The sequence below is a fragment of the Zonotrichia leucophrys genome, chromosome 9, assembly GCF_028769735.1.
Source record: "Zonotrichia leucophrys gambelii isolate GWCS_2022_RI chromosome 9, RI_Zleu_2.0, whole genome shotgun sequence".
In the NCBI taxonomy this organism is placed as follows: domain Eukaryota; kingdom Metazoa; phylum Chordata; class Aves; order Passeriformes; family Passerellidae; genus Zonotrichia; species Zonotrichia leucophrys.
Genome location: NC_088179.1, coordinates 5803234 through 5828789, shown reverse-complemented (window position 1 = coordinate 5828789; position 25556 = coordinate 5803234). Strand labels below are relative to the sequence as shown.

General features: G+C 46.1%; 2 protein-coding genes across 7 annotated transcripts; one reads left to right on the top strand and one right to left on the bottom strand.

The window, feature by feature from the left end:
* Window positions 1-411: 411 nt before the first annotated feature.
* ANAPC13 (anaphase promoting complex subunit 13) lies at window positions 412-4025 on the bottom strand. Its single transcript, XM_064721036.1, has 3 exons — window positions 3923-4025; window positions 2974-3103; window positions 412-857 (listed from the first exon to the last, which is right to left on the bottom strand). The coding sequence occupies exons 2-3, from the start codon at window positions 3070-3072 to the stop codon at window positions 732-734; spliced, it is 225 nt and encodes a 74-aa protein (XP_064577106.1). The 5' UTR covers window positions 3073-3103; window positions 3923-4025; the 3' UTR covers window positions 412-731.
* Window positions 3982-25556, top strand: CEP63 (centrosomal protein 63). Of its 6 annotated transcripts, none has more exons than XM_064721028.1 (16): window positions 3985-4054; window positions 6635-6768; window positions 8326-8506; window positions 9703-9798; window positions 11938-12060; window positions 12888-13001; window positions 14777-14824; window positions 15720-15953; window positions 16147-16292; window positions 16998-17132; window positions 17924-18038; window positions 19887-20084; window positions 20268-20354; window positions 21893-22092; window positions 22620-22908; window positions 25013-25555. In XM_064721028.1, exons 2-16 carry the CDS (start codon window positions 6722-6724, stop codon window positions 25169-25171), a joined length of 2172 nt encoding a protein of 723 aa, XP_064577098.1. In that variant the 5' UTR covers window positions 3985-4054; window positions 6635-6721; the 3' UTR covers window positions 25172-25555. The 6 variants fall into 6 exon arrangements, with proteins under 6 accessions (XP_064577104.1, XP_064577098.1, XP_064577100.1 ...); XM_064721030.1 differs by lacking the exon at window positions 3985-4054 and adding an exon at window positions 4073-4203; XM_064721031.1 differs by lacking the exon at window positions 3985-4054 and adding an exon at window positions 4082-4219.

The following is a 25556-nucleotide window of genomic DNA, read 5'->3' as shown; positions in this document are numbered from 1 at the left end:
AAATTTTAATTTCCCATCTGAGGTTGCTCATCCGAGTGGCTCACACGTCAAGAGGCCCTGCAGTGGAACAGGCAGGTTCTTCCTTGGAACTCTCAACCATCTCTTGGAACACCATGATTTTGAGTAACCACCATTTCAGCATAGATTAGACTGTCTGTTCACTGTACACATTGGCAAACATTCCCAGGATGTCAGCACTGGAAATGCTGTTCACCATCACCATCAGATCCTGAGAGCAGGAATTCAAGTGCTTACAGGTTACTCCCTGCTCTGGATTCTGCTGCCCAACCTTTCACACCTGCCTCAGCCACACACTTGTTAAAGATGGCAACAACTCACAGCTATTTGGGTTTTGTACACTGAACTCTAGACAATAATCCCACTGTGAGCTTTGAAATCAATTGCAATGACTTGAGACAGTAAAAACTTTTTAATCGTGTAGAAAACATATCAGAATTGGCACTAACTTAAGAACAAATTAACAGAAAACATGAAATTATCTTATAAGCATGGAACATTTTGCACTTGGCTCTGAGATGTCAGAGCCTCTGTTATTTCACATTCAAGAAAGAAGCATTTTAAACTCTTCATTGTGAGCAGAACCACTGTTGGAATCTGAAAGTTTCCAGAATGTTGTTTCCTCCTTAGTGCAGCTTATGACAGCAATGGTCAGCCAAAAAGTATTTTTATGTTGCATTTATGCATCCACTGTGTGAAATCCCTCTGATTCACTAATTTCCTGTGGGTGGAACATTTTCATGGAGATACTGGAGAGCCAAATCTGTCCACTTCATTTCTTGCTCTTTCACAGACTCAGTGGTGCCACCGTTGTCTTGCTCTGGTTCAGGGAGCTCATTCTGAGAACAAAGCACAGGTAGAATGGATTCCAGATGTCATACCCTTCCTGCAAGCAGCAGGTTGTTATGATTTGTATGGATAGATACAAAACCCCACAAACGAGACCAGAGGGTACATCTGAACAATAAATATCATACATACTGATCCACTTAAAAATATTGCTGAACCCCATCATGAACAGTATTCTTTTCATTTGAATGTGGTGCTTAATCTGAAAGGTAAATTGTTTTCCAGGACCCTGGGGCCTTGCTATACACTCAGACTGCACACACAGTGAGGGAGAATGTACAGCAAATGCAAAGTAAGTAAATAACAGTACAATGCAATTATTCCATTGTTTGTTTGCAATGTGCTGCTTCTGCTGTTGCCAAGAATACAAATACTGCAGACAACTGGTTCTGTAAAATGTTACTTTCAGGCAGGTGAGAAGTCCTTCCTGTCCTCATGCTGGACTCAGGTGTAGCTGTGCTGGATCAACAGCAGAAGCCAGAACCTCCTGCCAGGTGTGCCACAGAGCTGCTCACAGCACAGTAAGGGGAAGGAAAGTTTAACTGAGATTTCATTTTCCTTCCTTTTATTACTTGTTCTCTGTCTTGCTGTATTGGTGTAGTCACACTGAGTGTGTGCTATTCTGCCAGATACCATTTGGGCAGGAATTCAGAGTTCTAGATCTCTGGAAATGCCAGCATGAGCTAAATAAAATGTTTCAGCTTTGAAAACAATGAATGATTCAAACCCATTTGAGTTCCCAGAAATGTCTTGAGTGAGCACTGGAGCAGACTCTCAGGACAGGCTCAAATACCACTTTCACAGCCATTCTGGTTGCTCCTTTGCAATGTCCCTGAGTAAGTCCCCCATGAATCCATGCTGGTTTTCCTGTGTGATCAGAACCAATCCCATCTCTGGGGATCTTTATATCCACAGCCAGGCCTTTCTTTCTATGGGTAGTTGGTGAGGCTTGCTTTTCTGAGGCTGTTGTCTGTATGTGACTGTAAGCCATCACAAGATGGCTCTAAGGGAACAAACAGTAATGTCTGGACTCAGGGTGAAGGCACTTGTCAACAAGGAACCTGTTTATGATACTCAGCTTGCCTAATAAAGGTTATCCCAAGCAAAGGAGGGTTTGGGCTCTTTTAGCTGAGAATTATGCTTCTGCAAGATGCTTCCCTCAAGCCCAAATCTTGGCAGGAAAATGTGTGCTGGACATATGGATTTTGAGTTGGGCAGCTGCTCCTCGCTCTCTCTGAAAAGCCAGTGGTGGCAGGGCTGAAGCTTGAACCATGTCACAAATTTGGAAATATCTCTCTACTGAAAGAAACCAGCACCCCACAATCTCCATGGCTCCTTTATCTGTGCTAGCTGGGGTAAAGCTTGTGTACCAGAGAGAAAAAGGGAAGAGAAAGTGCTCAGCTACCCCTAACTTCCCTGGAAGTTTCAAAATGCCAAGGAAAGTGTCAGTGTGGGAGATCTGAAGCTTCAGCTCTGGGCTCTGTGGGATCAGCAGTAGCTTTTCCCCTGCTGCCCCTCTCCAGCCTTGCAGCTGGATGAAAAGAGAGGTGCAATGCCTTGGGCACAGCACCACGGGCAAGAGTCGTGCTGCACCTGCCAGTCCTTCACTGCTGTCCTGGAACTGCCAACAGCAACACTGTATCTGGGAAAGACTGCTTTGAAACATGTATGAAAATGTCTCAGCTTCTTTTAATGGCGTTGCAGGAAGTGGAAATAAAGTGTAACCAAGACTGAAACTGTCAGTGGGAGACTGATCCTCTGCTCTCCAAACCAACCGGGAAACTACCTCAAACACCAGGAACAAAAAAGGGATGCAGAGAGAAAGGATCATTCTAGTTCTCCCTGATGCCAAACCCAGGACAGTGCAATGGGAAGGGCACTACAGTTCTGAAAAGATTCAGCAACTGCTCAGGGGACAAGGGACAGAAGCATCCATGTCCTCATGCACTCAGGAATGACTGGCATAAAGAGCAAGGAAGGAGTCAGATCCAGGAGCCTTTTGTACAAATTAGCTGCACCACAAGCAACACTGTGTGCCTTTTCTTGGAAGGGACTGGGATGAAAGCAGCAGCCTTAACTCAGATTGATAAGTAACAATTCACCTACCAGAGGGATGGCCACGTCCTCGTAGGGCAATTTATCTTCCCTCCACGCATCATCGATCAGATCCAGGATCCTGCCATCCCTCTGCACCTCGCTGTCCATCCTCACAGCATGGGGGGGAGAGCAGCTAAATCTGTGACACAAAGCAGATGCTGTTTTAACAATATCCCCAGCCAAGGAGCTGCAGTCTGGACTATGCTCCAGTTTTGATGCAATCCATATGAAGTTTAAACTTAAAAGGAGTACTTTGATTTCCCTAATCCACTCAAAAAGGGGTTATAACCACAGAGAACAACTTCATCTGAAAAGAACTCTATCAGAGTGAATTGCAGATTGATATGCATCAGAGATGAATTTATAAAACCGTGTGGTTATTATTGATTATATTTACACATGTTTATATCTACTGACTGACTTTTAGACGTCTAATTTGAGTGAATCTGAGCACCTAGAACTGCTCAGGACCCTTTGCTGACTGCTGGCTTACAGCCCCTGACCAGTGCCGTGCCTTACCGACTCCTTCACATGTCTGGGACAGTCACAACAAAGGACTTGAAGGTACCCAGAATTCTGCCCCAGCCTGAAGTCCGCGAAACCGGTGAAACAGAAGCAAAACGAGACCTATCTTTCACTCCTACAATTACTCCAAGGTGTTTCATTGTACTCTGCCCTCCTGGAAGGGCCACCCCAGGCCCTCGCCCCGGTGTGATCCTGCGGGGCAGCAGCAGCAGGCGGCCCGATCCTGGCGGGCATGATGGGAGAACTGACACTCGCCAGGCCTGGCACTCGCCGGCTGCCGGAGCCGCGATGGGGGCGGCGATGGGCACTGGGCTGAGCGCATCCCAGCCGCGGCGCGCTGCGATCCCTGTGTCTCCCGGCCACCGCGGCTCCGTGCCCGCCCGTGTGCCCCCGGTGTCCCCCCGGTATCGCCGCGCTCCCCTGCCCGCCCTACCCTGCCCATCTCCGGGGCCGGCGCTGCGCAGGCGCTGCCCCAGCGCATGCTCAACGCTGCCGCCGCGGGGCCGGGCCGTGCCCGCTGCCGGGGTGGGAAAGGCGGGAAGGAGGAAGGGAAGGAAGCAAGGAGGTCAGGCAGGAAGGAAGGAAACAAGCAAGGAAGGGAGGAGGGCGGTCGGCCACGCAGCCAGAGCTGGGGTGTCGGGCAGCCCGGAGCGGAGCTCGGCCCGGGGGCTCGGGGCTGCTCTCGGGGCGCGGCGCTGGAAGGGCCCCGGGCAGGTGCGGGGCAGGCGCTGTAAGGGCTCGGCCGGGAGCGGCTCGGCACGGCGGGAGTGGGGAACGCCTGCCGGAGGCATCTCCGGGGGCTGGGGCGGGGAGCACTGCCCGGGCACGCTGGCCCCGGCCCCTTCACAGACGTAAGCTACCCAGGGCAGGCTTGGCTTGGACATCAGGAGGAATTCCTTCACAGAAGGGTGATCTGGTCTTGGACGCGGCACTCATTGCGCTGGGCTGGGTGACAAAGTGGGGATCGGTCACAGATTGGACCTGATGGTCTCAGAGCACTTTTCCAAGCTCAGTGACTCTGGGATTCTCGCCCTGCGAGGGGCGGTTCGCCCCGGGCTCCTGCCGCAGGTGGCGTTCCTGCCGCTGGCGAGTGGAGCTCGCCTGTGGTATCGCCTGTGGGAGGTTTCTGCTCCTGTTGTGTTCATTGGAAGCATGCTTCCAGCAGCGCTTGGAGATCGCATCTTTCTGTGTTTTTAAATACGAACTAATCCCAGTCGTGTCTCATGGGCACTCTTCTTAAGTCCTCCTGCGTATTGTAAAGTTCTCTCCACTTAACTCTGCTACAATTCTGCCTTGAGCTGGGATGTTAAACCTTGTTTATTTTTAAATGTGTTGTCTTGTTTTGGGCTTTTCTTTTTTTTTATTTTCAAATACTTCAATTTTCTTCACTTTCAGAAGTGACCAGCCAGCTCTTCTTGCTTCAGCTCTAGTTAATGAAGGAGATTGTTTCATCTTGTGGGTCTTTACTCAGGTGCCTGTAACTTGCACATTGCAACTTGCAAATAGGAGAGGTCAAAATTTAATACTAAGTCAGCAAACCTTATGTAGCATACAACTGGCTAGAGGTGTCTGAATTTAAGGCTTTTCCCAAAATCTGGGTATTCCAGCAAAGTTAGCAAAGCTGGCAGGCTGTGAGGGTGGTAAGGTAGAAGCACAGAGCTGTCCCTTCCACGGAAGTGTCCAAGGCCAGGTGGGACAGGGCTTGGAGCAACCTGGGCTAGTGAAAGGTGCCCCTGCCCATGGCAGGGGTTTGGCATGACATGGCTTTAAGGTCCCTTCCAGCCCAAACTGTTCTGGAATTCTATGCTGTTGTCTCCTCATCTCTCTGCCCACTGAAAATTGATTCTGTGTAGGTGTGATTAGAATGAAAGAGGAGAGCTGCTACTGTCTCATGTCTGCTGTTGCCACCTGGAGAGCTCTTGGAATGCTGTCAGCAGCTCAGGGGATCTGCTCATCTGCTCTTCTCAGCACCCTGCCCTCAGCAGAACCACGAGGTTGTTCTGCATACTGATTGAGTTTTGCTAAGCACAAACAGGACCAAAGACAGACAAAACACTGTCAGAATAGGGATAGGATTTTCTTCTGTGCATTTTTTATATGCTTGTGGTTTAAAACACAGCTCCCAAGGACAGGTTTTAATCCCTGAATTGTGTTTTAAAGTGCTGTAGGAGCACGATAGAAGATTCTTTGGGAAAGAGAGCAAAGCTGACCCTGCATTTGTGAAAGTCTCCCTTGCTGTGACCTGCTCCCCTTTTGCTGATTGCTTAATAATGCCATATTTATCTTAGAGGAAAGATGGTGGAAGGATTCATCTTCAGTACTTGGAAAGTGTGTAGATTTTGGAAACAGAAGTTTGTGTTAATAGCTCTGGACAAGTTTAACCATTTTTGTGTTAGATGCAGTTTCATGAAGGAGGCATTGAAATAAATTCCTGCTTCATGGCAACTTCTAATTCCCTATTTTTGATTTTAATGTAAACCCTTCTCATTTTCACCAAGATGTGAAATTTATTTGAGTATGCATGTGTTTGTTACTTAAAAGGTGTAATTTATAACTGAAGCAATGTACTGCTACTGTAAAGCTGTCCAACTTATTTTCATAATTTAAGGCATAATTTAAGAGGAAATTTTAAGGAGTTTGTGTTTTCTTAACACAACCATATGAACAACCAGTGTGTTCTGAGGGTGGTGGTAACCTGCATGGTCTCTTTAACCTAGTCTGTAACAGAGGCCTGGAAAATATGTAATTTATGGATGAATTCTTACTGCTACTCTCTGGTGTTTTCTCTCTGAAGTGACAAACTTCCCTGACAGAGGTGGATCTCCGTCTGGCCCCTTTGGAGCCTGAATGTTCCTATTTCTCCACAGGCTGGTGCTCCCAGGAGATCTACCAGTCCCTCTGTGTTGAGTTCACACAAGTGCAGATTCTCATTGCTCCTCTCTGAATTTGCTGGATCACCTGTTATATCACTGCAATTTGGTAGTGCTGGATGATAGCATTGACTATACTTTTTTGGTAGAAAAATCTGTTTTCCTCTATTTGGCTGTAAGTTCATGAAGGTGCCATTGTTTTCTTCTCCTGTAATTGCATGCTCCTTGTATGTTTTTTGACTTCTCTGCTTTGTGTGCTTCCACTTTTCCTGCAGCTGGATGGAGAAGCAGCCTGGTTTGTGCATTGCCATGGGTGACCACTGCTTTCCTGTACTTGCCTAGTACTGAAGCCACCAGGATTCATGATGGAGACTTTGCTGGAAGGAATGCAAAGAGGTGGGCGGGGAAGGTATGTATGCAACTGTACACAGCAGTCATACCAAATGATTTAGGTATTAACCTTGCCTTTTACTCAGAATAAATCCTCTGGTGTAAGTGTGCAGTGGCCTTCAGCTGCTGCAGAAGTGAAGTCACTGGGGCAGCTGGCTCTGCACTAATCCCTGCTTATAGTCTTAATTGTCAGAAATTTAATTGTACATCTTCCTGAAACCTCAGCCTCTTTTTTCTCAGTTGTTGATGTAAACTATTCTTACTGTCCAACATCAGGAGCAGCAGTAAATAGAGTTGAGAATAAATATTTATTTTGTAACAGCCTTGCAAGGTTAATGAGATGTGACTTTGTTATCTGATTTCACTGAAAACATCTGATTATTTCCTGCTTGTGTTGAAACTGCAGAGTCCCACTCAGCTCTGAGTGAATCCATAATGCTCTGTCTGAGGTGAGAGTCTCTAGACTTTTCAATCCCCGAGAGAGACTGTAGTGACAATAACAGAACAAAATGCTTTATGTGTTAAACAACCGTGAAGCAAAAGTCACTGGTGCCATTTTCCTAGTCATCCTTGAGAATGTGACACAAATTTATTTGATACTGTATCTTCTGTAGAGAGCTGGTTGCAGAAATCGAATTTAGAATTTGCTACATATTAGCAGATGCTGTGAAGGAAATGTTCCTGCTCTGCATAATAGCTGCTAATTTTTGGTTAACTCACAGGACAGGGTGAACTTCAAATGTGACTGATTTTGGCTCCTTTAAGAAGTATTTCTTTTCCTATAGAAAAAGTGCCAAGTAATGAAGTGTGCATATGCCCTGGGGGAACAGAGAAATTTCTATCCCTTAACCTATTGATTTCCATTTCTTTTCAGTTCTTCCCTCTGACAGGCAAATTAAAGGGGTAGAGATCATTATGGAGTTCACCACCCTCTAGGGCTATGTCTGGCAAACCTTAATATTGTCCCTGTCTTGGCAGCTGGGAAGTTTTAGAGGAGTTACTTGAATTGGCTTCAATAATTACTGCACCAAATTAGAAATCTGGGCATCGCTAGGGAGCTTGTGCTCCCCAATGGATTGTGAGGGTTTGATTCTTCATTATCATGTTGTCATCCAGCCCCCTCTGCTACAGGGTTTGTCTGCATTTGTGATAAACTTCTGTTTTTGGGAGCTCATAGCTTGGCTGTAAGATTCCTCTGGTGACTGAAACCTGCTATAAAATGCCACTGCCTGGAGAGCAGTTAAGGCAATACAAAATATGAATTAAACACACTTTGGTTTACTTACATGATGTCTAGTACCCAAGGCAAAAGGCTGAATGCCCAAGTGTGAAGTGATGTGGTTTAGTGAGAATGGATGGTATTGGGTAAAATGTTGGACTTGATGATCTTGAAGGTCTTTTCTGGCCTTAATGATTCACTGATTCTCTTCTGTGTGAGCTCATTTGAAGAGAGTTCAAAGCACTGTGTGTGCAGAGTTGGTGCCTTGGTGCCAGTCAGTTCTGCTGCCTTTGTTGGTTTGGGACACTGGACATGTTGGGTGGGACCTGCTTTAACTCCAGGCTGTCTCCCCTCCAGTGGTGGGTTCCTGACCTCCTGTGAGGCCGAGCTGCAGGAGCTGATGAAGCAGATCGACATCATGGTGGCTCACAAGAAATCCGAATGGGAAGGGCAGACACAGGCTTTGGAAGCTTGTCTGAGTGCTCGGGAGCAGGAACTTGCCTCTGCCAAGGCAGCTCTGCAGGAAAAACAAAAGGAGGTACCTTGGTTTCATTACTATTTTTTGGTTGGAGTCAGCAGTGTGTTTTACCTGTTAGAATCAGGAAATCAGGAATAGAATTTTTAAAGGACCTGTTGGAACAAGGTGTCTGGTTCATAACTCAATCCAAGGCAAGTGATCCACTCCCCTAGGGTTGGTGGAAGTCCACATATTGAACTGTTAGAGTTATTAGAGAGAGCCCAGGGGCACTTTTTCTGGCTACAGCTGTAATGGACAGCCCAGCAACCTGCAGTCATTGGTAGACAAAACCCATTTCCTACTATATAAACTACACCAAGAAAACCATTTCCTACTATGAACTACACCAAGATATTGCTGGGAAACTCTCCATGGGCTTTTTTACAGAGCTCTGGTTTTGTGATCTTTAAATGAAAGCCTGAGGGAAGTGCAAAAAAAAAAAAAATCTGTATTGGTGGAAAATTATTAGTAAGTGAAGTTTTTGTGCAGGATGTGGACCATAAGGTGCAGGTGAGCCACAGAATTTAATTTGCAAGAATGATGATTTTTATTATATAGGTTATTGTTGTTATTATCAATTTTGTTTTCTCAAGACACTTGAAATGTCTCTTACCACCAAAAGCAAACATGGATTTCAAACTGAACTGTAAAGTATGTCTGAAATCACTGCTGGAGTATATTCATGCTTTTGGTTTAGTCATATGAATTTTCTTTGGGTTTTCTTTTAATTTTAATTTGTTGGCTTGTGACCACTCAGGTTGTGGTTGGGAGGAAAAAAAAGGGAGAAGAATGAGTGTCGGGAGCAGTTGAATCAGTGTCAGGGAAGTCTTTCCTATGAGCTGCAAAACCCCTTTTCTTACTTTTTCCTTGCTATTAGAATTCTCTCCTTTCTCTGAGCATAGTAAGATGATGACATGGCCAACTTTTCTCATGGTAGATGGCTTGAAATCATAATGCATATTTGTGATGAGTTCATGAAAATACTGGATAGAAGTAGGCACAAGCCAAATACGTCAGCTTTGTCCCCAGGAGTGAAATCCAGAAACTGGCTTAAAACAAGAGACCACAACAGAAACAGTTGTGGCCCCAGCCTGCCAAAGACTTAGGCACAGCCTCCATCTATTTCATAATGAAGGGTCCCACTGAAATATCCATGTATCTACTGGCAACAAAGCCTACTTCTGTTGTATTTATTTGCTTTTTATCCCTTTGTTCAGGTTGGCATGCTGCGCCGCCAGGTTGAGGATGTGGAAAAATCCAAGCAGGACATGGTTAGAGAGTATGAACAACAGCTGAAGAAGTTCCAGGAGGAGGTGAGTTGCAAAAAGAGAAGTTTGGTTTCTAGTTCCCAGTTGATGATGGATCAATTACTTTGTGTCATTGTTTTTGTTTTCATGCTGTAGTTTTAAAACTGCCCACTCTGTTAGTGTTTGTGTGCTTAGCCAAAAGAGCATTGAGCATAGATAAAGTGACATTTGTATGGCTCAATTGGCATGTTTTTTGCGATTTGGAGGAACTTGGTGACAGACAGAGAACTGTTGGAGCAGAAATGTTTTTATATGTTGGACATCTGCAGAAGTTCACTGCAAGAATGTCCTTTGTTTGCCCACCCCAGTCACCACAGTGCTGGTGCTGGAGCTGCCACAGGTACAGGCAGCAGCAGTTTGCTCTTTCAGCATTTCTGAAATTCAAAAAGGGTGAGGATGTAACTGGCCTGGCTTGTGTGAGATCAGGAAATAACGGTGGTGTGTGGTCTCATCTTTTTGCCTTTGTTAACACTGATGACTTTAGCAGGGATTTTGTACTCTCAAGGAATATTAGTCTTAATTCCTTTTATAAAAACCAAGTGTATGTAGAAAATGCTGTTTGACAGTAATATCAGAGCTTCCATCTCAAAGCCTCTTGCTCAGTGCAAGGTGATACCTGTCCTGCAGGTGGTACAACAGCATTCCAGATTTATGCCTGAACTCCTTGCCTGTCTGCACTTGCCAGTAGCAGGGAGTGAACTGGCATGAGCAGCTCATAGAGCACTGACCTGTTTTCTCTGGAGGGCTGGGCCTAGTTCCTGCTCACTGTAAGCCATAAGTGAAATTAATTTGGTAGTCTCTGCTCTGATGACAGAAGGCATCTTTTCTCATTTAAAAACACCTCACTATTCCATATGACTAACAGGCTTCATTCGCTGGCTGTTCTCACTGGAATTGTGGATAAGCTGCAGAGCAAAGCTGAGGTACATTGGCAGATCAGCCTAAATTGCTGTGGCTGAAATACAGCCTGTGTGTTTTGGCCTAAATTGCATTTTGTGGGTATTTTACCTACACAGTATTAATGCTGATGACATTGAGCTCCAATATTCCTCAGTCTTCTGTTCTTAGTACTGTTTGGGGAAATTATTTCTGTCTCTGTTTACCACCATTTCCAGTGCAATTACAGGTACAGTGTCTAACTTACTGAGACTGTTGAAGGAATAAACCTCTTATCTCCTGATATGTTTGGCAAAAGATGTTGGTATTAACTCTAAGCCTGAACATCTGTCTGTTCCCACTGAACACACCAAACTTCTGAATGCATCAGGTCTTGAATCAGATATTTTTTCTTCTCATGGTCCTTTTGTTCATCCATGGGCTTAGCTTTGTCCATCAGTAAAACAGCTGTGATGGCTTTTCAAATTCATGTGGCTATTTGGAAGCCTTTTATTTAATAGTTAAGTAGGGAGGAGCTCATCATATGAAAAATTCTCTGCAAGTTGCAAGTGATTATTTGCACGGAGGGTCATTTAAATGTCAAGAGTTTTTTCCTCATTCCTGCTTCTGATACAACTTCAGCATCCTAGCAGCAGGCGTAGGAGTGATATTTTCCGTTGGCATTCTCCACTCATTGTAAAATACACTGTGTATCTAAGCAGAAAATGACAGATGAAGTGGTGTTGATATTATGGGTAATGGCAATTCTCAAACCTTCCTTCTCCCACTAAGCAGGAGAGTTCCAGTTCCCACCTGAGCTGCACAAATGTGTTTTGATCACACAAGATTTACCCGTGTGTGGTGTGGTGGGTGTGCTCCTGTGGGTGAGCAGATCAGCCACAGGTGCTGCTGGCTCTTCCTGGGGCTGGGAACCACCTGTAGAGAGGGGGATGCTGAGTTCTTGCTGCATTGACAGCTGCCTGTGAACCTCCATCTGATCAATATTTCAGTCATGCTTTAATTATGGTAAGACAGAGCTTTAGTTAAAGCTGCTGATGTCATGACTTCAGTGGCATCTTGCTACTCTCATACAACTCGTGTGTTTTGCTGTGCTGTTGGAATAAAAGACTCATTATCCAAATAGAAGCCTTCACTTGGGAGCTGTGTGGCCTTGATGAGGGCATTGTTTGTGTGAACCACTTTCAAAGGGCTGTTTAATTCTTGCCTTGGGGCCTTGAGCAAAGCTGTCTCTTTCACTGTATCCTGCAGTTGTCCCGGCTGAGGAGGAGCTATGAGAAGCTGCAGAAGAAAAAAACAAGGAGCAGAGGAGAAGCTAACAAAGGACAAGAGGAGGACAAGTTTGAATTGAGCCGACTGACCAGGAAGCTGGAGGTATGTGGTGAAAAAGCAAGTGCTGACCAGCTGGTATGTATTAACTGCCTTACTGGGCTTCACTGGTGACTGCACAGTCCACTAGGAAGTGGACTGTGAGTCCTGCTTAAGGAGCACTGCCCATCCACTCTCCAGGTGCAGCTCTTCTCAACTGCATGTGTGATAAAGGCAGTTTCATGTGCTGGGGCCTCTGACTGCACTGCATAAACCTTAATGCTGTTCTTACCCTTGGACTAAATAAAAAGAAGGAGGTACTGGAAGAGTAACTAATTATGTGAATGGAATGAATCCCAGTGTGGGGAGGTTGTATTCTCACTTCTTTGAGGAGGAGGGAGCTACATGTCAAACTTCTTCTCAACCCTGTCTCATCTTCTAATCTTTCTGCTCTGCTGAGCTCAACCCCACTCAGTTTTCTCCTCCTGAGAGATGTGGTAACAACACACATCTGACTGATGTAGTGCCCAATTTCTGGAGCGGAGATTAGCAGTCAAATTCTGTATTTAATTCTTGTCATCTTGGTGATTTCAATAGCAGCATGTTTTGGAAGCTAAAGCCAGTCTGAATTGTTAAACCCCTGACAGCAAAGCCATGAAATCAGCCATGAATGTTTTGGCACTTAACGTTTGTGAGCTTTACCTCGGGTGGGGAGGGAGTGCAGCGAGCCCGGTGTGTGAGGGCTCTGCACTGCTGAGCTGCTGGATCAGGTGACTGGCTAATGGTTTCCCTGCTGGGGGAAGGGTGTGAGGATATGGTGGGGAGAGAAGGCAAACATGGATGTGAACTGGAGGGGGATGTACTGCTCCGAGCCACCCCTGCTGTCCTTGCAGGAGTTCCGGCAGAAATCACTTGACTGGGAGAAGCAGCGCCTGCAGTACCAGCAGCAGGTGGCATCGCTGGAGGCGCAGCGCAAGGCTCTGGCAGAGCACTCCGAGCTCATGCAGGTACAATTAACATGTGCTGGAAGTTTCTGCTTTGTTTGTGGCAGGGAGGGAGAGGCTAATGAAATCTCTAGGCTCCCATCCAGTTCAGAGTGCCATTGAAGTGACTTTTAATGTTCTGGCGGAATAAGGTTTGCTTGTACGAGTGCTGTGTGGAAAAAAGATCTGGAGTCTGTCATCAGAGATTAGATAAACCTTGTGCAGCTCTCCCTGCCATCACTCTGGTTAGCAGAGAAGAGAGTAGGATCCAGATTTCCCTGAGAGGCAGAGACCACAGCATATGACACTTTAAAATGTTACATCATGCTGTCTTCTTGAAAGCTGTGTACCTGCCAGCAGGTAGATACTTACCTTGTGGGTCCAGCTCAGAGGGTACTGTTGGAACACAGTCTTCCCCTACAGCAGAGACTTCCATAGAGTACTGAAGCAGTTTTCAGCCCCCTCACCCCTTTTTTTAGGTCTCTCAAAGGCAAGAAGTAGTGGGGCTGCTGTTCTGCAAAGCTGATGGCTCAGTGAATTACTGGTGCTGCAGCAGAGCAAGATGAATTGACCTAGAGCACAGCTGTGAAGTCACACAGACACAATCACAGCAGACACTGATAAGAAGCTCTTGCTGGGGACTTTGCCTTAATGGGGCTCCTGAGTTGCTCTTGAGTGGAAGCTCCTGCAAGGAGGGAGACTGTGATGACAGGATTGAAGCTGGCTCTGACAGGGGCTTTGTGAGAGGCTGACACCAGGAGATCTACAAATGCAGAGAGAGTCCTTGAGCAGAAGGTCTTGCTGCTCTGCTGTCTGTGTGTCGTTGATAGCTCAATTGTTTGGGAACAGATGTGTCCTTGGAGCTCAGGCTGGGACACTGGGGCACAGAGGAACTTGTCTTACTGTGCAGCAGAAAGCCAGGAGGCTGGGGAGGTTTTCCCAGAGCTGCATAGGTGCCTTAGGTGCACAGGTACTGTGAAAAGACTGCCTGAATCCTCAATTACTTTGAAAAGCCCAGCCTGGAAATGCTAAATTTTTTGCCTTGGATGTTTTTGTGCATTTTATGTGCTTAGTTGTCTTTCTAGCGCAAGATCAAGCTGAGATCTATGACTATGGAGTACTTCCCCTCTCTCTCCTTTCATCTGGCTTCCCCTCAGCTCTTCCAGAGCAGCTTAGGGAAGCCTGGAATTTTCCCCAGTACAGACCACCTTCTGGAACAGCTGCAGCCTTTAAAGTCAGCCTTTCCTAAAAACCTGGAATTCTCTGCTGGCCTGGATATTGTGTGGCTGGAAATGAGAGACAGCTTTAATGTTTTCTTAATGCAGAAATAAGTGTTCAGGCAGTCTGATACTCTGGCTTTTTGGGTGAAGAAAGGCTCTGCTTTAAACTCTTGGCCCTCTTGATTACCTTTTCTGTCATGACTGTTTTAATAATAATAATAATAATAGGGCTGTAATCAAAACTATACCATGGCCTTGCAAATGAGCAGTTCTTACAGTTTGTGTAAATCAAGGCATGTGATGCTTCTCAAGCTGGCAGGCATTGCTACTCTTTGAAACTGGGAGGATAGGACTGCTCAAATATTTTGTTTGAACCTTTAAAAATTCAAAGATTTTATACAATAAGGGACTACATGAAGTGAATGTTCCTAGAAGTTTATGTGAAAGCTGGCTTGTTAAATTTCACCAGCTAGCTGTGTGGAAAGAAATGCTATGAAATAAAGTATTGTGCCTATAAATTATAGAGCAGATATTGTCTGCTACTCATACATTCCTTGTAACTTTTTTGTCTGCCATTAGAACACTGAAAAATTCAAAATGAGCACTCCCCCAAGCTGCTGGAACCAGGTATTTACTGCAGAGAGCAAAGCAAATTGGCTGTTACAACTGATTTGTTTTGGGGCTATTTGGTGGTTGTGGCTTTGCAGTTGTGCACCCTGAGCTGCTTTCTGTCCTGGTGTGGAATTAATGGTTGGGTAATCTCTGCTCTGTTTGGTTTACAAACTTTCTTACCTGCAGCCATTAGTCCTGGTGTAGCCTTGTGCTCATGAGCAAAAAATAGCAGGAGGCTTTGGCATAGACAAATCATACTCGGGCAGCTGGAGTGATTTCAGATTCTCATTTTCCAGATTCTCTCTGAACTGCTTTTGGAATCAAAGGGCCCCCTCTTTTTTCATTTTATTTTTTACTTCTGTTTGCCTTGGAAAGTTTTATCCATTGTGTAACCCTGGAACAATACTCTCCCTAATTCCCTGACGGTATCGTAGAGAATGAGAATGTGGCTCATTACACAAGAAATCAGTAGCTGTGTTGACTTAGCTTTGGTAGAATTTTGGTGATTTTGCAGTTTAGCTCTAGCAGGTGCTTGCTGCTGCAGAATTTTGGTGTTTTGCAGTTTAGCTCTGGCAGGGGCTTGCTGTTCAGAGTTTTGGTGTTTTGCAGTTTAGCTCTGGCAGGTGCTTGCTGTTCAGAGTTTTGGTGTTTTGCAGTTTAGCTCTGGCAGGGGCTTGCTGTTCAGAGTTTTGGTGTTTTGCAGTTTAGCTCTGGCAGGTGCTTGCTGTTGCAGAGTTTTGGTGTTTTGCAGTTTGCTTGCAGGCTTGCTCTGCAGAATTGGGTTTTGCGTTAGCTCTGCAGGCTTGCTGCTGCAGAATTTTGGTGTTTTGCAGTTTAGCTCAAGCAGGTGCTTGCTGTTCAGAGTTTTGGTGTTTTGCAGTTTAGCCCTAGCAGGTGCTTGCTGTTGCAGACGCAGCTGGCCAGTCGGAAGCAGATGCTGGACTCGGTGGAGCTGGCGAGCCGCTCGGAAATCCAGCACTTGAGCAGCCGGCTGGAGAGGGCCAGGGACACCATCAGTGCCAACGAGCGCGAGGTGGAGAGGCTCAGCATGAGGGTGGATGGCCTCAGTGAGGACAACCGCGTCATTCTGGAAGATCAGCACAGAGTTGAAGAGGAATTAAGGGAGTCCAAGACAATGTTAGAGGTCAGTGGAGGAACTCTTGAGAAATGGGGTCTGAAGTGGTGGGTTCCTGATTGGCATTAAAATTGGCTTTGTAGGCATGTGCTGCTCTGCAGTATTTCAAAGGGTCCTAAAAAATCTGATCAACCTCTTGTCACATTGCAACTACCTGGTTTGGTCCATCTTGCTGCAGTCATTCCTTCTGCCTCCTGTGCAGGTGCTGCAGGATGAGAAGATGGAACTGAAAGCCACCTTGCAGTCTCAAGAAGATTTCATTAACAGCTCGAAACTGCACCAGGAGCAGTTACAGAAACAGCTGGACAGGATGACTGAAACTCTTCACACAAAAGAACTCCTCATCAGGTAGCATCTGTGCCTTGCTGGTACTTTGGCTCTTCAATCCAGATCCATGTTCCAGGTTTCTCACTGAGGACAGTAGCAGCATTTTCATGCAGCTGGATCTGTATTAGTTGTATTTACCATAGTGCACTGCAGTTTATCACAAGCACTGTGCTGCCTTGCAGCATTTTTCAATTTGCATTGCTTTTGGAATTAGCAGATAATCAGTGAAGAGCATGGAGGGAATCCACTTTCCCCAGCTGGGTTTCTGGAGGCAGTGCAGGATTTTTGAGGGTGTCTCTCCCAGGCATTTTCAGCCAAGTGCTGGAGGCCTTTCAGGGTTTGATAACATGCTTATTAACCTAGGTGAAAGTTCTCACTGGTTGGGGCTTGGTGAGGTAACTACATCTGTGACAAAATCATGTTAGCCTTCTGCCCTGGCAATGTGCAGAGGCTGTTGGGTTCTGGTGTGTCAGGAGGTTTGGATGTTGGTCACCTACCAGGGAGGCCAACATCAATATAAAATGTAGTCTTTTTCAGTCAGCCTTAACTCAAGCAGGGGCTGTCATGCAGCTGCTGTGTTTGCTTACTCACACTGCACACAGTGGTCACCTGCTTTTAGGTGCTGTTTGATTTTCAGAGAACTCCAGGAAAACAGCAGTTATGTTCCCTGTGCCAATGAACTCAGACATGTTTCTGTGCTGGATTAAAGCTGCTGTTTCTGTGCAGGGCCTTGGAGGAGCGCTTGCAAGGGAAGCCATTGTCCTCTGCAGGGCTGGAGCTGGAGCAGGTGCTGCTGCAGCTGGATGTTGCCCAGAAGAAGGAACAGCACTTGCAGTCAGAGGTGACTCGTCTTGAGAACAGGTAACCCTCTGCTTGCTCCTTCTGCAAGTGCAAGTAGTCCTGGATAATAGCACAGCACCTAATTGTGTTCATCAAGTTAACCAGTGATTTTTAGAGGCTTGTTTTAAATATCAAAGGGCCAAAGAAACCAAGTGCTATTCATTTTGCAGGGTAACAGTGACTGCTTTGCTAATTGGTTGGCTGCCTTTCTCTGCACATGGTGGGTGTTCTCAGGGCTCCAGCTTGCTTAGGCTGAGCACCTTCCCTCACATAAGGCTAAGGAGTCTTTGTTAGGCAGCTGGTTGGAACCAGATCCAGAGCTTCCTGTGAAGTGAGGATTATAAACAAATCTGTCCAAAGAGATTGGGGACTCCCTGTCTGTAAAGGTGTTCAAGATCAGGCTGGATAGGGGGGTGAGACAACCTGGTCAGTTGAAGGTGTCCCTGCCCATGGTAGGGGGTGGAACAAATGGTATGGGGGGGAGCTTTAGGGTCCCTCCTAACCCAAAGCATTTTGTGATTCTATGATTCCTCTCCAAGTTTGTGGTTTTCAGACTTGTGTTTACATATAAATTTTGTAATCTTAGTTTGTAAATAAACAAGCAAGAAACAACTGTTATCTGTTAGATGAGCTTCCTGATCTCTTGTGAAATGATTTTGGAAAACCAACCCAGGGGATCGGTAAGAAACTTGTAGGCTGAGTTCAGTTTCTGTTGTAATGGACATAAAGGACTGCCTGGAAGATCAAAGCTTCTCTGACCATTTCCTCCTCCTTGGGTTATTCTAATCTATACTTTTGCATTTGGCACCCAGCCTGGTGTCTTCAAATGCCAGGTGTGTGCAGCTGAGCGAGGAGCTGGGGGAGAATATCAAAGAGCTGCAGTCCCTGGAAGAAGACCAGACTGAGTCAAGGGCAGAGATTAAAAAGGTGACTTGGCTTTGTTCCTGAGGAGTGGGATGGCACTGGTGGGGTGAGCTGATCCCTGTGTGCCAGTGGCTCAGCAGTGGCAGCAGGGCAGGGCTGCTGGCAGGCAGGGCCCTGCTGCAGGTAAGGAGCACACCTGGCAGAGCAAGGGTTGAGAGGACTCCTGTCTGCAGGTGTCTGAAGCTGGCTCTGTGAGCATCTCCTGGGCCTCCCCCAGTACACCTGTACACTGTGGAGATACTTGAATTACTGCTGGAGGGGCAAATGTGCAAAATTATTTAGGTCTGGAATCATGAGTTTAAGCCTAATACAGGCTCCCAACAGGGTGAAGAGCAGAGAAAGAGTGAGTTTGCTGTAATATGTCCTGTCCCACTTGAGGCAGGACTTCAAATGTGTCCTGGTTCCTTTATGTGTTTCAGGCTGGATAGCTGGGCATGAGGGCAGGGGCTGGGAGGAATGGAGCAGCTCACTTGCCATGAGGGGCTCACCCCAGAGCTCTGAGCACCCAAGGGGGGCAAGCCCTCCACCAGCTTGGCTCTTCATAATGGTCTGCATCAGCTCATGTGAGAGCTTTCACTGGAGCCTGGTAGAGTGGAAGCCTCATTGAACCTGAGTGAAAAACCTCACTTGTGTGGAAATCCTTCATCCTTTATTCTGAACATACAGAGGTGCAGATCTTGCCAGAGATGTGTGCTTGGTTACACATCTAAACAGCCACACAGTAAATGAATCTCCCACAGGCTGCTGGGGAGGAGGGAGAGATTTATGAAGGCTGTTTCTGTTTTATATACTTGGGAGGCATTGAGGTGACATAGAGATAAATCACCATGTGAACAGTATTTACATGGGTAGGCAGAGATCATCTGGTTCAATTTTCTAAAATGCTTGTAATTCTCAGAAAAATCCTGTGTGTTTGGGTGGTTTATATTTCTGACTAATGGAATGGAGTCCTGGGGAAGGAATTATGCTGCTGTTGGTCTGTCGTGCCACTGAATAAATATAAAGTGTGCCTACCAGCATATTGTATGTGGTGCAGGTCTGCCACCTCAAAAAGCATTGAATAAACCAAGATAAGGTATGGAAAAAGATGGCCATAAAGGATGGAGTGGTTTTTATACAAGCAACAGCTGAATGGAATAGGACTTAGCAAACTGGAAAAGAGATAAATGAGATTGAATGGACTGAAAATAAAATCATGCCTGTCATGTGGAAAGTAAATAGGGAATGATTATTCTTTCATCATGCAGGGCCTAGTGGTCATCACATAGAGTTATGAAAACAAAGAGATGTATTTTTACCCTGTGCAAGGCTGGCTGGTGGAAACTTGCCATGGGAAGCTTTAGTTGCTATGAGCTAACATTGATTCAACTCTAATATTGATTCAAAAGACTTAGGGCAAATTAATTCCTGGAAGAAAAAGACAGCTTGAGCTATTTAAAGTTACCATCTTTAAATTGTATCTTCAAATACCTCAGGAAGGCAGAGTGGCAAATTGCAGGGTTGTATTATCCAAGAGTTACTGTGCTTCCCCAGTCACGGTGAACCTTTGGCTCTCTGGCTTTGGCTACAGAAGTTGAATGATGAGCTGAAGAGGCTGTTGGTTTGATAAATTGTGGGTTTTCTCAAGTACCTCATGGCATGAAACTTCTTTCCAGTTGGCAGTGTGTGGTGTGGGAAGGGATTAGGATGAGGTGGATTTCAATCAGGAAGGACAAGCACAGAGGGTTTGTTACATGGAGCTTTTTTATTTTCCAGGACTGAGATTTCATATTCCCATGGGCAGTACTTTTGCTTTTTTAGCTGAAACATGTTTTAAAAGCTCATGGGTGATGTGTGCATCTCTTCCTCCAGCTGAAAGACCAGCTCTCTCAGGCTGAACAAATGCACAGCAGTGAGCTGGAGAGGATGAAAAGGGAGATCTCCAGGCTGACCCAGGAGCTGCAGCAGCGAGACATCACCATTGCATCAGCAAGCGGCTCCACCTCGGACCTGGAGCAGCAGCTCAGAGCAGAGATTGAAAGGGCAGAGAGGAAAGCAGTGGAACACAGGGTAAAAAAGGCACAAGACTCTTATGCTATCTGTTTAAGGGATCTGAAGGCTTGAAACACCATCCTGGTTTTTAGCTACATTAGTAGTTTCTTTCTATCTTTAGCCTCTGTACAGAAGCTGAGGGTGTTGTGGGCATGCATTGTGTTCTTTTTCTGAGCTTGTTGTTTGCCTTTGTCTCCTCAGGTACTTCTGGTCCAGCTGGAAACCCTGAGACTGGAAAACCGTCATCTCTCAGAGATTCTGGAAAAAACAGAGTGTGGTAAGCTGAAGGTATGAAGGTATTGAGGACTAGGAGCTGGGAAGGGGCTAGCCTTGTGTACCTGCCTGGGAATAGTCAGAGTCTTTGCCCTGGCCTCTCAAATGGGGGACAGAGCTCAGTAAACTTTAAACACAAGCAAAAGACGCAATTTGAGAGGAAATAAGGTGCAGAAATATCAAGCATTTGTTCAGTCAGAGAGTGGTAAGGAGAACTGCAGAAGCAGCCATAATTTCCATGTCTTCTCCACGGGCTTTGGCCCACATTTTTAGTACCTTTCATTACACTTCCATTTTAAGCCAGCTTACCTCAAACTTTTAATTCTCACCCTGTGATGTCCTTTTGACCTGTCTGAGAGCTGTAACTGCTCTGGCCCTTGAAATGCTTGGGGTGAGAGGGTGTTCTCCCCTGGTGAGGAGCCTTTCAGCAGGGAGGAGCCTTTCACTGCTCCTTTCCATGAGTAGGATGCAGACTGGGAATATGGGCTGGATGTGTTGGGGCAGTGTTCTTGGAAGAGACCCTGTGGTGGGCTCCTGCAGCTCAGCAAAACCTCCAAAACTCCTGAGGCAGAGGGGAGAAGAGGAACCTGCATGGCAGAGGTGCAGCTTTGGCAGAAATAACTAGTTGACTCATTTGTGAAGGAAGAAGTGGATGGTTTGCAAGTTCTATCTCAGCTTAAGCAGAATGGCTGCTTCCCTGTAGGGAGCAAGGGCTGGATTCAGACAGCTGAGAACCTCATGAGAATATGTCAGAGAGTATGTTTTATCCCATTAGATCTGTGGGAAGAAAATACTCACCTCTTAATATTAGTTTGGGATGATTATCAAATGTGCCAAGTTCCTGGGAAAGTACTGAACAGAAGCTTGTGGCTGGTGAGATGGATTAAAAACACAGCTTTCTGGAGGGCTGGTTTGAAACTGAAATAACCCAAGGCCCATTACTTTCTGCTTGAAAAGTGCCTGGTGGCTTTTGCCTGTGTGAATTCCCAAAAATGTGGCAGCAGTGTGAAAAGCAGGAAATCTTCCTTAAAAAAAAGCCCCACAGCCCCAAGGCACAGGAGCTGGATCTTGGCCTGGCAGTCCTAATGCACACTTGGAAAGGCCTTAGATACTGAGCTGATGAGAATTAATTAAGCATCTAAATTTAATAGAATTGGCAAAAAGCAAGTGGGAATATCACAGGGATAGAAGCAGTGGAAATTATACCCACCTGGCCTAGTAAAAAGAAGATGATAGGAAGAAGCAAGTTGTTCAGAGTTTCAGAAAGGCCAGAGGCAGGTCCATCTGAACTATCCTAGGTCCATGTTTTCCTGTTTTAAAAGGAATCCAGTGGTTGGAGAGACTGACCATCCCAGGCAGATCAGCACAGTGAGTCTGGATGCAGGCCCAATAAGGCATATCTATAATTAATTTTCTCCTCGGAAAGTCTTGAAGGTTTTGCCAGTCAAAATGAGGTTAGGGGATATGCCTTAAGGAATCTCTTGCTGGCCTTTGCTCTGGATGTGACTGTGGTGTCTTGCAAACCAGAACTTCTGACTTTCTCTGTCTGTTAGGGGGCTGATGGCAGCCTGAGAGCACTCAGGGAGGACTACACTGCTGAGCTGCAGAAATTGATAGCTGAGAACCAGCAGCTGCGGAAGGACCTGGCAGAGACCAGGGCGAAACTGGGGGTCACTGCACACGTGTGCCCAGGTGAACCTGAGGGCAGGGCTCAGCAGGGGCAAGGCAGAGAGCCCAGGGATGTACAGCACAGGTGAGTGACCCCAGGGATGCTGCTTCCTCAGGATGAGGGGGAGCAGGGGGTGTGTGGGGTTTAGTGGCATGCTGGGTGTCTTTCCAGTGCATCATGTGTCTGGGAGAACACAACGACTGGGTGGGAATCTGCCTTTATGCCTTAAGTAGTGCAGGAGCTCTGAGTCCCAGCTGGTTTGTGTTCTGCAAAGCCAGCAGTGTTAGTCTTTTGTCTGCCTTTGCCTCTCTCTGGAGCAGCAGTCTGTGCTGTTTTTGGTGACAGGATTAGATGTGGCCCAGGCAGCTGTGTTCCTTTCTGTTGCTGTGCTAGGATGTGCAGGCTGTGGGTTTTGGTATCTACAGTAGCAGAAGAGAGAGAGAGAATTCCACAGGGACTGACTGAATGTGTGTCTGGAAGTGCTATGGAAACAAGTCTGGATTGCCAGGGCTGTTAGTAACATCTATGTTAATTGTTGCCTCTGTGTGAGTTTTTGCTGGAGTTCAGCTGCTAAGAGACAAACTCAGTTCTTGCTCAAACCTGCCTTCCAGGGAAGCACAGCACAAGCAGGATGAGCACACAGGGAGGACACATCTGCAGCCTGACAGGACTGCTCAGCATCATCACAGGGACTCCCAAAGGTTTGGGGCTGCTGAAACAGGAACTGTGACCCCTGAGATGGGTGAGCCACCCTCCCAGAGCAGCAGCAAGAACTGCAGGGAGCCACGTGCCTGGCTGGGAATGGAGTCTGTGCTTCATGAGGTGCATGAAAACAAAGATCTTGCAGATGAAGCATCTAAGCAGCCTGCCTTAAATCATCACAGAGAATCTCTGTTTTTGGTAAGCAGTGTACAGGAGCTACTTGCTGCTCAACAGCTGAAAATAGAGCTGGGTTCTTATCTGGCAAAAGGGGATGGGCATTTGAATGCATGACCTAACTGCATATTGTGTGTGATCCTCTAAGTAAATCAAATGTTAAACAGGGAAGGAAAGCCACTGCTGGATGGGTAAGACTTGGCCAGGAGCATCCATATAGAGGCTCTTCAGAACCCCTTGGAGAAGAGCTTTGTGTTTGTGTGCTTGCTAAGTTAATTCCAGGAGCTCATGGTGCTGTACCTCAGTGTGTAGCAGGATCTGCTCCTGTCCTCTCAGAACTCTGCTTCAGCTTTTGGCTTGGGCCTGTAGTAGAGGCTCAGAGTGGATGTGGAGTGCTGAGTATGTCAGTATTTCACAGGCTCTGGGTGGCTGGTTGCTGCACATCTGTAAAGCACAGGGTGAGTTTTACCCCTTTTCAAACAGGCTGCAGCAGTCAGCACACTGAACTTAAAGCTGCTTATGCTTGCAGATGACAAAGCCTGAAATCCCTGCTTCACTGCACAAGGGGAGCCTGCTCTTTCTCCCACTTGCTGATGGTACTTTTTTCATCAGGAGCAGTGTTAGCACTTTCTCTGTCCTACCTCAGCTCAGTTGCTGAAGCACTTGACCAAGATATAGAAAATTTGCACTGAATCACTTCTTCCTGTCATGTTTAGGGAGGGGAGAATGCTGAGCACTGGTCCTTGCTCCAGATGTGTTGCCCTAGCAGTGCTCAGAGCAGTTTCTCCTCTGTTTTTGCTTTGGTAGCAGTGACAACTATTAAACTATTGGCTATCTTTTTGTAGTCCAGAGAAGAGGCTCAAAGGCTAATGCCCAGATAAGTGGAGGCTTGTCAGGTCTTTGATGAAGTTTATGACCAAGAACAGGTCTTGATTTTTCAAGACTAAAATAGCTTGTGCACATACCCAGAAAACAGGGCTGGGAACTTAGGGAACTGTAGTATTGTAAATGGAAACTCTTCAGGTTGCAAGATTGGACCCAAAGTGTGAAAAGTTCCACTTCAGGGTCTGAGAAGCTCTAGGGCTTGATGTTTAATAGAAGAGAATGGGCTGCTTTTTATTCTGAGAGGTAGAATTAAGATTTTTAAGGAAATGCAGATATTTCTTCTGGTATTGACTGGGTCAGGCTCCAGTGTCTTTAAATCAATTCCTTCAGCACTGAGAGAGCAGAACCCTTATCAGTAGGCAGTAGTGGGGTGGGAGAGATTTGCTTGTTGTCTGTAGCCTTTTCTGTTTCCCTTTGTTCCTGGCTGTTGACAAAACCTGAAAACCACGAGACTCCAGGATTTGGAAATAACCAGTTCTTTTCTCTTGCCAAGACAGAGACAACTTGTCTGTAATGGAAAGCAGCCCCTTAGTAACCTTAATAGTTCACGTGCCAGCCCCTGTGCACGAGGCTTCTCTTCATCAACTTGTACATTAAGCCTGGTTTACAGTGTTGTTTTTGTAAGTTAATAACTTGTGGGTAAGTGATGTGAGGAGCAGGAATAGTTGTTGACTGTAAAGGAAAGAATCTGGAGTAGTTTGTTGACCATTGCTGGCTGGACTGAAGTGCTGTTCTGTGAGCTGCAATGGGAGTTTGGCCTGTACTTGCCTGTGGGATTGTACCAGGAGCCTGTTACTTTGGGGCAGAAGAGGAGGTGTATGAAAGAAAGCAGAGATTTTCCCAGTGAGGAATATGTGGTAAAAAAACCCAGTCTGGCAGTGCTTTTCCTTCCCTGGACCCAAACTCTGAGGTGCTCCCATTGGGATTTTTATGGAGACAAGGAGCAGAATGATATTGCAGCAGCACCCAGGGCAAACTCCTTGATATTCTGTAGTGATCTTCCCTAGCTCTGATTTTTTAGTAGTGATTTTTTGGCAGTGTTGGCCTTGTGCTGCAATCATTGCTGGCTGTTGGGAGGGACGTGTCCTGTGATACAAATGGGAGATCTGAGTGCTTAGTCTGCCCACTAAGATGGAAATGAGCCTCTAGGAGCATGTTCAGTGGTGTGCTTTGCAGATCAGTGGTGTTTCTGGCCAAAACTTGGAACGAAGGAATGCCTGATAATCCCTTTGTTTCCCTTTAGTGCCCCTTGCCTACAGCTTCTGTGGGATCCATTGCTGCACGATACCTGGAAGATGAAGAAGTGAGATCCCAGCACATCCTGGAGTGCCTAAATGCTCACATTGAGGAACTGAAAAAAGAGAGTGCAAAGATAGTGAGACGATTTGAACACCATGAATAATGTTCCTTGTGGAGTTGGAATGCTGGTTTCCTTATGTGCTTCCAAACTGTGACTGGGAAGGTGCCTGTATCCAGCTGGGATTGGAGCTTGAGTGAGAGGCCGTGTGTCCCACTTGGAGCTGAGTCAGCAGGATGGGATTTGAGGAAAAGGAACTCATGTGTCCGTGCTTGCTCTGATGAGGGGTGTTACACCACAAACATTTGAGTCAGCTTGCCATAGGTCAGAGACCTGCATCACAGCTATGTGCTCACTTACAAAGTTGATAGTATTTTTTAAAAGCAAAACATTTCCTAGTTTTTATGTATTTAAAGTATATTTTCTACATGTAAAAGCATTGAAATAAATCAGAATGGCAAACGCCTCTTTTCCTGTTTATACAAATACA

Excerpts from the sequence above, each read along its gene's own strand:
- CEP63 (XM_064721028.1), top strand. The coding sequence starts at position 6,722 with ATGATGGAGACTTTGCTGGAAGGAATGCAAAGAGGTGGGCGGGGAAG. Across the intron at positions 9,799-11,937 it reads TGAAGAAGTTCCAGGAGGAG|TTGTCCCGGCTGAGGAGGAG; the intron begins GTGAGTTGCAAA and ends TGTATCCTGCAG. Across the intron at positions 14,825-15,719 it reads CCCCAAGCTGCTGGAACCAG|ACGCAGCTGGCCAGTCGGAA; the intron begins GTATTTACTGCA and ends TTGCTGTTGCAG.
- ANAPC13 (XM_064721036.1), bottom strand. The coding sequence starts at position 3,072 with ATGGACAGCGAGGTGCAGAGGGATGGCAGGATCCTGGATCTGATCGAT. Across the intron at positions 858-2,973 it reads AGGACGTGGCCATCCCTCTG|AATGAGCTCCCTGAACCAGA; the intron begins GTAGGTGAATTG and ends CTTTGTTCTCAG.